Source organism: Ipomoea nil, unplaced genomic scaffold (genome assembly GCF_001879475.1).
Source record: "Ipomoea nil cultivar Tokyo-kokei standard unplaced genomic scaffold, Asagao_1.1 scaffold2422, whole genome shotgun sequence".
Taxonomy (NCBI): Eukaryota; Viridiplantae; Streptophyta; class Magnoliopsida; order Solanales; family Convolvulaceae; genus Ipomoea; species Ipomoea nil.
The window spans coordinates 402,442-413,266 of record NW_017618850.1 but is presented as its reverse complement, the minus strand read 5'-3'; the positions used below and the strand labels follow the sequence as shown (position 1 = coordinate 413,266).

Below are 10,825 nucleotides of genomic sequence, written 5' to 3'. Positions count from 1 at the left end.
TAATTAAAGAGCTAAATACCCTTGTATTTTATAAAATTCCAATAATTTTGTTGACAGATGATCGAAAATAGTAATGCAACAATAATACTAGGACTAAAGGGAGATGTTTTAAAAAGATAAAAAGAACTAAAAATGAATTTGTACCCATAAATTAAGACAAAAAATGAAAATAATTAAATCTAAAAAAAATTTAGTTTCAAAACGCACATTTGAACACCAATAAATTTATAAATTAAATATCGAATTCCTTTCCAAGAATATATTTATTTGGTTGATCACTTCCACAACCACAGCTCACATTGCGCTCGCCCAGTCTCCTCCTTCATCCATTTTTCATGCCCCCATACCATAAAGCAGATTAATATTATTTATTGGTTTTCCACCATTACAAGGAAGACCGATCGGATAATATTCGGATCAGATTAGAGACCATGCAAAAGCATTCAAACAGCAACTCCATCCACGGCATCAAGCCGGAAAGGCCATGGCTGCTAGGCATAGCGGTCGTCGGTTTATTCGGCAGCGCGCTTCTCATCGCAACCTTTTTCCGGACATCCAACAATCCCATCGCGTGCAAGATGGCGGGCATGGTGTCCGGCCAGCCCTCCACCGATATTCAAATGGAGGCCATTATCCATTACGCCACCACCAAGATTACGCCCCAACAGAACATGGATGAGATTCGGATTTCCTTCGACGTCCTCCGAGATCGAAGCCCCTGCAACTTCCTGGTCTTCGGGCTGGGCCACGATTCCTTGATGTGGGCGTCGTTGAACCACCGCGGCAACACGCTGTTCCTCGAGGAGGATCCCAAGTGGGTGGAGACCGTCCTCGGCTCCGCCCCGTTCCTCAAGGCCCGCACCGTCAATTACCGGACCCAGCTCTCCCAGTCCGACCAGCTAATCCGCCACTTGCACCAGGAGCCCGACTGTTCCCCTAAGAAATCCTTCATACGAGGCAACCACCGCTGCAGGTGAGTCATTATGTGATCACAAATGAAAAGTAATCTCTCCTTTCTAAATTGATTGTCACATTTAATTTTTATACGTTTTTTAGGGTATTAAAATAAAGTATATGTGCCACACAAATGAAAAGTAATATATCCTTTCCGGATTGATTGTCACATTTAATTTTTTTATGCTTTTTATAGTATTAAAATAAACAATATGTGTTTTTCTATGCTCCTCATTTTTCTCACTTTTGAAATTAAAAATAATAAAGAAACCAAAATTTGTTAAAAGTAAATTGAAAAAGTAGAATGATGGCAATGTTAAATTTTGAAAAGAGAACAACATTTTGGGACACATTAAAAAAGAAAGAAATGGGACAAAGTTATTTGTGTATATAAAGTAAATTATTTGGTACTAAAAGTACAATTTATATTATCAAATAGTGTATTTTTAGTATATTAAAAATGTACTTACTTTTAATATATTAAATAAAAGTGTTTTTTTTGAGTTAATTTCATTTTTTATCCTAGATTTATATGTGACAGTCCATTTTTAGTCCTATATCAAAAAATCTCTTTTTGATCCTAGTATTATTGTGACCAATTTTGGTCCACTATCAACAAAATTATTGAAATTTTGTTAAATTGAATGACATTTTGATCTTTTTAATACAAAGTGTGTTACCCGTTAAATTTTTTATGTTTAATTCTTTGAAAAAATTCATAATTGAATAGCGAAATACCCTTATATTTAACGAAATTTCAACAAATTTCAACGATTTTTTTTATGAAGAACGAAATGGATCATTTCACAATAGTACTAGGACTAAAAAGGAATGTTCTGATAAAAAAAATTAAAAGTGAACGGTCACCTATGAATCTAAGACCAAAAATGAAATTAACTCATTTTTTTTTTTATATTTCACACAGAATTGTGTGAATCATGGTTTATGTAATAATTTGCGGGTGCAGGTTGGCGCTGGACATGCTGCCGGCGGAGGTGTACGACAACGAATGGGACCTGATCATGGTTGACGCCCCGAGGGGGTGGTTCCCGGAGGCGCCAGGGCGGATGTCGGCGATTTACACCGCCGCAGTGATGGCGCGGAACAGGAAGGGGCCGGGGGTGACGCACGTTTTTCTTCACGACGTGGACCGCCCCGTGGAGAGGACATGGGCGGAGAGGCTGCTGTGTAGGAAATATTTGGTGAAAGAAGCTGGAAGGCTTTGGCACTTCGAAATCCCACCGGCTTCTCCTAATAAGCCTAGCAATGATTTTTGCTAGATTAATTACTTCTATTTTTCTTGCTTTAATTTATATTTTATTTCTCTAAACTGTTGATTTTTATTCCTCCGCCCTATAACTAAGTATCCCATCTGTCAACACATATATTTTTAAAAAAATTTTAGGTTACTTCTTACAATATACATTTGATTTTCTAGTTTTTTTGTTTTTCCTTTTTTTTTTTTTTTTTTTTTTTTTTTTTTTTTTTTTTTTTTTTTTGCTTAGTTTGTTTGTTGAAGTTAATTACAGAAATTATGTCTCACTGTTGCATATGTTGAAAATGGCATTAGAAAAATAAATTAAAGATATTGTTACATTTCTCCTTTTTATATATTCAGATCATTTGTTTTTATTTCTCCAAAGTATTTTTATTGGAGTGTTGTTGTCTGGACCATAAATAAAAAGTATATTATTTGTGCACATAGAGTATATATTATTTGAATATTGAAAGTATATTATTTTGTATACTATCAAATAATAATGTACATTTAGTTCAAAAATAAATGGTACTTTTTAGTATATTAAAAATGTACCTAATATTCATAGAAAAATACATTATTTGAATACTACAGATATATTATTTGGTAATAATGTACTTTTTTATGATCCCACAGTACTGTATGGACAATGGTTTACATAATAATTTTCCTTTTTTATTCCTCCTGGCCTGGTTCGAACTCCCGGCCTCTCTTAAGGGACAAGAGTGCACGATCACGCACACCAATCAAGTTGGTTATTTTTTTAATTTTCTTTTTAGATTCATTTATACAATACATTTGATTTTCTTTTTGTGTTCGGTTTTTTGCTTATTTTGTTAATTTTGTTAAAGTTAATTACTGAAATGTCTCACTGTTGCATGTGTTGGAAATGGCATTACAAAAATAAAGATATTGTTACATTTCTCCTTTTTACATATCCAAATCATTTGTTTTTGTTTGTTGATCCGATTGAGATAAACAAACAAAAATTTATAGTTTGTTGATGATATTCAATTCCATGCACTATATTGCCAAGTTACATTTGGTTGGTGGATTAAATTAGAATTTTATCAGAACCCAAACTATCATTTTGCATTATATATATTCAGTATATAGAAAATTAATTTATTTAAACTCAAAAACTAATTAGTTATTGTACTTTTATGATTCATATTAATATGTTTTAAAACAAATTACCAAGATTATGTGGTTTAATGGTATCTGGGTTGGACTTTTATTTGAAAGGTTGTGAGTTCGAGCTTCAGTGGAGGTGTTATTGGCTCTTTGTGTTATTATACGTTTTGATGACAAGACGTTGGGTTCGACCATCCAACGACCAAATATTCACTATTTGGCTTGGTAATTGTTCGTTTTTGGTCATTGCGTAAATTCTTTATTAATGATGAGAGATTGAGAAATCCATGGATATTCATTAAAAATAAATAATTTCTCTTTAATTTCGTTTTAAACTTAATATCACTCTAACTAATGATTAGTATGTAATAATTTCCATATGGAAAATTAGCATTTTTGGGTCTACATGATTGCCGCATGCATCTTACTTCTACCAAATATAGCCCTTGATCGTTAAGTAGTGTGATTCTATGCCGAGGAATCCATTAATTAATTTCCTTACAATTTGATCCATTCTTGACATATTAGAAACTGATAATAATAATAATAATAATAATAATAATAATAATAATAATAATAATAATAATAATAATAATAATTGATGGTTTTAGGGTTTTCGGGTCCAAGGAGGTCCAACACAACCTTTGGTCGGAGGATACACCTCTCAATAATATATATGCCTAACTCAGAGATAATGTTAGTGTTCGGAAATTCTCTGTTATTCTCCCCTCTTCCGGGTGTCCGAAATGTCTACCTTTTACAAGAATGGAGGAACCTTTATATAGTGGCTCCTCCTCTGCCGACTTGAAGGCCCTTAATGACCGACTTCAAGGCTAATCAAGATATGGAGCCGTTGGACGCCATTACTCGGTCGACCAACGGCTCTCCTAGGCTTGTAACAGCCCGATCGGGTCCTGTCTTCAATGCTTCAACGGCTCTCTTTTAAAGGAACCCCTTTAATGCCCTCAACGGCTCCTCGAGCCGGGTCCTTTCCTGGGCTTGGGCCTCGGCCGACTCCTGGACTTGACTTGACTGCTCTTTGGGCTCCTCTCGATGCTGGCCCACTTCTATTTTCTTTGGGCCCCTATCTCTTGGGCCGGGGTCCTTACCCCATCAACTAGTCCATCACTTTTCCATACCCGGTCCTTCAACCTGGGTTTGGAAAAGTAGCAACCGCTCGTCTCCTTTAATTACCGTATCCGTGCCCTGAATAGCCCCTTGTAACGTCCGGATCATCAGCCATCCTCTCCGGATCTCGCGGAGCCGTTGAGATTCTTTCATCTAGGCTTGGCACCTATAAATGGCCTCCTTCCTTCTCTCTTTTCTTCACAAGTTCATCATGGGTCGCTCTCCCTTGAAAGGGAAGCGAATTGACTTCGGGTCTCCTCGGCGTCCGCTGCCTTCTAAGCGGACTCCACCTGAGAGGGAAAGAAAGAAAAAGCTTCTCGTCCGGCTCCTCGGAGATCTCCTGCTGGTGCCACCTCCTCAGCTTCTCAGCCGCCGACCCCACCTCAGCGAGAAGTCGTGCCGCCTTTGCTTCGTCCGCCGACTCCAGCAACCGCCAGGGTGACTTCTCAAGATGGATCCTTTGTGGAGGTGGCCGTCCCTGAACAATTGACTTTCAAAATGACTTTCTCCATCCCGCTGGACGACCTGGACGGGCCGGTCACGGGCCTTATGGATAACGAGGATTACGCCCGCTACCTGGAGGCGTATCCGGATGATGAGGACCCCATTGCGCCGCCGCTCATGCCAGCTTTCTGGGACTCGTTCTGCCCCTCTCCCCCTGGACCATCGGGGGGATTCTTTGGGGGCGACTCTTCCTCGCCTGGCGAGTGACCTTATGTACCGGGGTCGGTCATAGCTCGGAGGAATCTTTTTTAGGAGCATTTTCATATTCCTTATTTGTAATAAGCTCCTTGCTGCTTGTACCCTCCTTTTTCGTAATAATAATAAAAGCGCTATTTTCGTCTTGCCTTATGTTTTGTCGTGTTTTGTTGCGTACCCATCCGGACGACTGGTCAAGGAGTCGGTCACATCGTCAGGTTCTTTTCAGTCTGACACCTGCAAGATTCCCCATAGCTCGGGTAAATCCAGTCTTTTCTATGTTGGCGTGCGAATCTTGCTCTTCCCGGGCGGATCTGATTGAACTAATCTCTGACAAAGATTATCATCATCCGTCCAATCCGGCTCAGTTATGCCAGTCTCCTCCGTAATTATCGCCTAGATATTCGCCTTCCCTGGGCTATATAAAGACCCTTCACAGTTGATGCAAATCGCAACACTCTTCATTTTGCGAAAACACGGCGCTATGAGTTACAGGGATGGTGATCGCCGCTGGTCCATTCGCAACAAGGAGCATGCTCGACTGGAGCAGTTGAGGCAAAAAAGGCTGGCTAACGGAGGTCGTCTGGTGGGCGACTCGGCTTCAGACCCCATCGTGGTGCCTCCGGACATGCTGGACCTGATGTGTAGGGAGTCTATCGATGTGGAGATGGAGCCTGTGGTGGAGGATCCCGGGCCAGAGGTCGGGAATCCTGCTCCCGAGGAGGAAGAGGTGTGGGAGGTTCCTCCACTTTTTGGCATTGCCATGTCGCCGAGCGCTCTGGAGAGGCCTTTACAAATGATTGACGATGGGAAGCCGGCCGTGTATCTGGACGAGATGCCAGAGCCTGAGCCGAGTCCTCTACCATTCCGCCCCCAATACTTTCTAGAGGGTCCTCCGGCTGCCCGCTCGTCGACAGAGAAGGAAGCCAAGCCATGACTCTGTTTTTCTCTTGTAGTTTGCACCGGCCGAGTTCTGGGCCTTGTAATCTTCGTATTGATTTAAATAAACAGTGTGCTTTTCTATCCGACCCCGCAATTTCTTACTATTTAGTCGCCCGACCTCGGATCTATGAGACTGACCCCTAGTCTTGCTATGGCGAGATCCTCTTGCCGAGGGAGTCGCCGAGTCTGATCGCCGACCCCGCGACCGAAATTTCTTCGTGAGCTCGGCCGATATCATTTGATGAGCCGGGTTCTACCGGGTTGCTTCTAGAAGCTTCCAGCGCATATCTCGTGGGCTTAGAGGCCATGGCCCACTACGGGCTTCTGGCTTAGCAGGCCGGGTTACGTGACATTCGACCCTAGCCTAGGGCAGACGCGCCGTCTGTGGGCTAACCCTAGACTTGAACCGTCGCCCCGCCTTTTGAGGCATTAAATGCGGCGTCCCTTCACGTCTCGTCACCTCCAGCCCCTCCAACGAGAAGGTGGCACGTGGCCGCCCTTTGAAATTCCTACCCTTCAAATAGCCACTTCGTCTCTCTTTCCACTCTCTTCTCCAGTCTTCCTTTTCAGCTTCAACTTCGAGCTTCTCCGGCCACTCTGTTCCTCCTCCAATTCCCTTCCTGACCTAGGTAATGTCTTCTTCCTCACATTCTTCTTCTTCTCGTCGTTACTCGGTTGACAACACCGAGGCGACCTCTCCCTCTTCTTCTTCTCCTTCTTCGTCTTCCTCTTCTCCTCTTCGTCGTATGGAACTTCCGGCGGACGTTCCATTGACGTCCTCCCTCCGTCGTATGGAACTTCCCTCGGACGTTCCATCGACATCTTCTCTTCCTCCGACCCCCTCTTCTTCGGGGGCGGTTACTCCGCTGAGCCCCGCTCCTCTAACGACGGTGGCGGCTCTGCCGGGTGGCGTTATACGGACGCGGGGCAAGTTCGATCTAATCGTCCGCCCCTCCGGGCCGCCGTCCGTCGCTATTGCGGCGGATCTGGAGATGGCCCAGTATCTTCTTAGGCCCTCGGCCGTAGTCCTTGCCCCGGAGGGCCGGCAAATTCACGACCCACCCGAGGGTTGTGTCGGTATTCACCTACACTCGGTTGCCTTTGGCTTCCAAGTTCCTCCATGTCCTTTTCTCTCTCTTTTTTACCGCCATTATAACTTGGTTCCGGGCCAATTAGTGCCCAATTCTCACCGACTCCTTACTTGTTTCATCAATCTCTGCCACTGGTGGTTGTGCGAGCCGGACCTCGACCTGTTCCGGTATCTTTTTACCGTAAACAAGGTTGGCTCGCACTCGCCGGGCTTTGTTCAAGTCGCCGCTCGCCCGGGGCGACAGCTTTTCGAGGGGCTGTCCGATTCCATCAAGGATTGGAAGCTCCTTTATTTCTTCGTCCGCCCTGCCCTTTTTTCTTTTACTTTTCCGACCCTGTGGCCGGCCGCTCTGTTCAAGCCTTGTTCTCGACGTGCCGTTCCCTCCGATGATGCGGTCTTGGGCGGCGAGTTCTTGAAGGGATTCGGGCCGTACTCCGTCAAGTACTGGTCCCGAGTCCGGGCCATGGCTAAGCGTGGCTTGCTACCGGAGGGTGCGGCCACCGTAGGTAGTCTTCGTTACCCCTCATTCTTTTCCTATCTCGCCATATTCCGACTCGGAACACCTCATGTTTTCTCTTTCCTTTTACAGGTCCATACGACTCCGACTCCTCCAGCTCCGACGAGGCGGTTGAACCAACTCCCGAGATGGCAGACAGAGCCGAAAAGATGAGGCGTCGGCTGATCCAACGCTCTTCCGGTACTGCTGCTGCCTCTTCCTCCCTACCGTCTCCGGCTCCCAGGCCGACTCCCCCTCCTCCTCAAAACGTGGTGGATCTGACTCCGTCGCCAGTGGTGTCGCCCACTCAACAGCCACCTCCTCCTCAGACAGAGAGTTCCGGCTCAAAGCGCCCGGCTGTTCAAACTGACGAGTCGGCTCCCAAAAGGATCCGGCTGTGCCATGAGGTAGAGGAGGATGCCCAGATCTGGATGGGCACCTCCTCTGTCCGTAAGTGGTGTGCTAACGTCCTTTTACCTAAGGACGTAGAGGCGACTCATGCTCTGGGGGACGGGTACATCCTCGAGGCCTCACTGCGCCAATCGTACCGCGTAAGTGTTTCCCACTTGACCTTCCCTTCGTCCTTTCCTTTCATTACCTGACTCGTGCCTGTTTCGCAGAACCTCACCTTCCAGATGGAGATGAGTAAGCGGCTGCAGAACTATTTGACCGACATGCGGTCTCTGTCCAACAAGCTGCGTCAGACGGAGGAGGCCTTTTTGGAAGAGCAGGCGAAGCACCTCAAGGTGGTGGAGGTGCACAACTCTGAGATGCTGAGGGTTACTCGTCAGTGGGAGGAGGAGCGAGACAAGGTGGCGACGATTGCTGCGACCTCTGTTGAGGAGTACAAGAAGTCGGCCGCCTTCAAGGCGGAGGTGAAGGCGGCGATAGAGGCTCGCCAAAAAGAGATTGCTAAGGAGTGGCTGTCGACGCCGGATGGTGACGAGTTCCTCCTGGACTTGGGCGAGCGCGACTATCGCCTCGGCTTTCGCGAGGCGCAGACAGAGATCCATTCTGCCTTGCTGGTCCGCGACTCCTCTTTCACTCCCGAGAGCTGGGGCCTCAAGCCCGTGATAGATGCTCTTCCGGCGACTGAAGGACAGTCGGCGACTGGGGATCCGGCAGCTCTTCCGGCAGCCTCTGATCCGGCGACTCTTCAGGCCGAGGACCCTTCTTCTGTTCCCCTGACTGGACCAACGGCAGGGGCCCAAGTCAAAGGGATTGATGTCGACACCCCCTCCCCAGTAGCTTAGGGCTATTCTGTTTGGGATAGCCCCCTTTTTGTAAAGGCTGGCCTCCTTTTCGGGCCTTTTTTAATGAAATTCCCCTTTTCTCTTCCTTTTCGTATTATCTTGAGCTCGACGCTTTTTTCTTTAACCCAGTTTCTTCTAACTGCTCACCGAGTCCTTCTGTCGAGGCGACTCTTCAAGGCTTTTCCACAGGAACGATTAAGGGTCCAGGCCCTTGTTTCCTGTCTTTTCTTGCCGAGTCCCTCGGTCAAGGCGACCCATTAGACTTTTTCTATCTTAGAAGCAGTTTAGGGTCAGTGTCCCGTCGTTTCTCTCAATACTCGCCGAGTTCCTCAGTCGAGGCGACTCCTGTCGGCTCTTTCTCAGAAACGTCTAAGGGTCTGGGCCCTTGTTTCCCATCTTTTCTTGCCGAGTCCCTCGGTCGAGGCGACCCATTAGGCTTTTTCTATCTCAGAAACAGTTTAGGGTCAGTGCCCCGTCATTTCTCTCAATACTCGCCGAGTCCCTCAGTCGAGGCGACTCCTGTGGGCTTTTTCTCGGAAACGTCTAAGGGTCTGGGCCCTTGTTTCCTATCTTTTCTTGCCGAGTCCCTCGGTCGAGGCGACCCATTGGGCTTTTCCTATCTCAGAAACAGTTTAGGGTCAGTGCCCCGTTGTTTCTCTCAATACTCGTCGAGTCCCTCAGTCGAGGCGACTCCTGTAGGCTTTTTCTATCTCAGAAACAGTTTAGGGTCAGTGCCCCGTCGTTTCTCTCAATACTCGCCGAGTCCCTCAGTCGAGGCGACTCCTGTAGGCTTTTTCTCGGAAATGTCTAAGGGTCAATGCCCTTGTTTCCTATCTTTTCTTGCCGAGTCCCTCGGTCGAGGTGACCCATTAGGCTTTTCCTATCTCAGAAACAGTTTAGGGTCAGTGCCCCGTCGTTTCTCTCAATACTCGCCGAGTCCCTCAGTCGAGGCGACTCCTGTAGGCTTTTTCTCGGAAACGTCTAAGGGTCTGGGCCCTTGTTTCCTATCTTTTCTTGCCGAGTCCCTCGGTCGAGGCGACCCATTAGGCTTTTTCTATCTCAGAAATAGTTTAGGGTCAGTGCCCCGTCGTTTCTCTCAATACTCGCCGAGTCCCTCAGTTGAGGCGACTCCTGTAGGCTTTTTCTCGGAAACGTCTAAGGGTCTGGGCCCTTGTTTCCTATCTTTTCTTGCCGAGTCCCTGGGACGATTAACTGTAACCCATGTGCTTTATTTAGATTTTTGGAATCCTTGAGCATGTACACGGCCTATCCTTTTCTACTGATAGAACCTTTTCAAATGGGTGACATTCCATATGCGATCTATGAGCTTGCCTTCCATAGTCTCTAACTTATAGGTTCCGGCTTGGACCACTGCTGCAATACGGTATGGCCCCTCCCACTTAACCGCAAACTTGCCCCCTTCGGTGGGCTGACTGGCCTGTCGATCGCGTAACACGAGGTCGCCAACCTGGAAGGTTCGCGGGCGAGTCCTCCGGTCACGATATCTTTTCACCGCCTGCTGGTACTCAACCATCCGTGCACTCGCGGCTTCTCTCCTTTCTTCTAGGAAATTTTTCTCGATCCGCAGATTCTCTTCGTTCGCTGCATCCGAGTAGGTGCGAACCCGGTGGGTGGGCTCGACTACTTCGACTGGAACCTTGGCCTCGAAGCCGTACGCGAGCGAGAACGGGCTCTCCCCCGTCGCTCGCCGCTGGATAGTGCGATAAGCCCATAGGACTCGGTCAAGCTCGTCCGCCCAACTTCCTCGGATGTCTTCGAGCTTCTTCCGGATCCCATCGACCAACGTTCGATTCACATTCTCGACCTGCCCATTGGTTTGCGGGTACGCCACCGATACCTTTGTATGCTTG

The 10,825-nt window shown here is 46.5% G+C and overlaps 1 protein-coding gene across 1 annotated transcript; it reads left to right on the top strand.

The window, feature by feature from the left end:
* The first annotated feature begins 397 nt into the window (after window positions 1-397).
* LOC109152502 (probable methyltransferase At1g27930) lies at window positions 398-2,344 on the top strand. The gene is made up of 2 exons (XM_019300197.1): window positions 398-973; window positions 1,922-2,344. Exons 1-2 carry the CDS (start codon window positions 432-434, stop codon window positions 2,232-2,234), a joined length of 855 nt encoding a protein of 284 aa, XP_019155742.1. The 5' UTR covers window positions 398-431; the 3' UTR covers window positions 2,235-2,344.
* Window positions 2,345-10,825: the final 8,481 nt, after the last annotated feature.

What these genes read in the sequence shown, in the direction of transcription:
- LOC109152502 (XM_019300197.1), top strand. Translation starts at nt 432, where the DNA reads ATGCAAAAGCATTCAAACAGCAACTCCATCCACGGCATCAAGCCGGAA. An exon ending in CGAGGCAACCACCGCTGCAG is followed by an intron (nt 974 to 1,921) that starts GTGAGTCATTAT and finishes TTGCGGGTGCAG; the next exon opens with GTTGGCGCTGGACATGCTGC.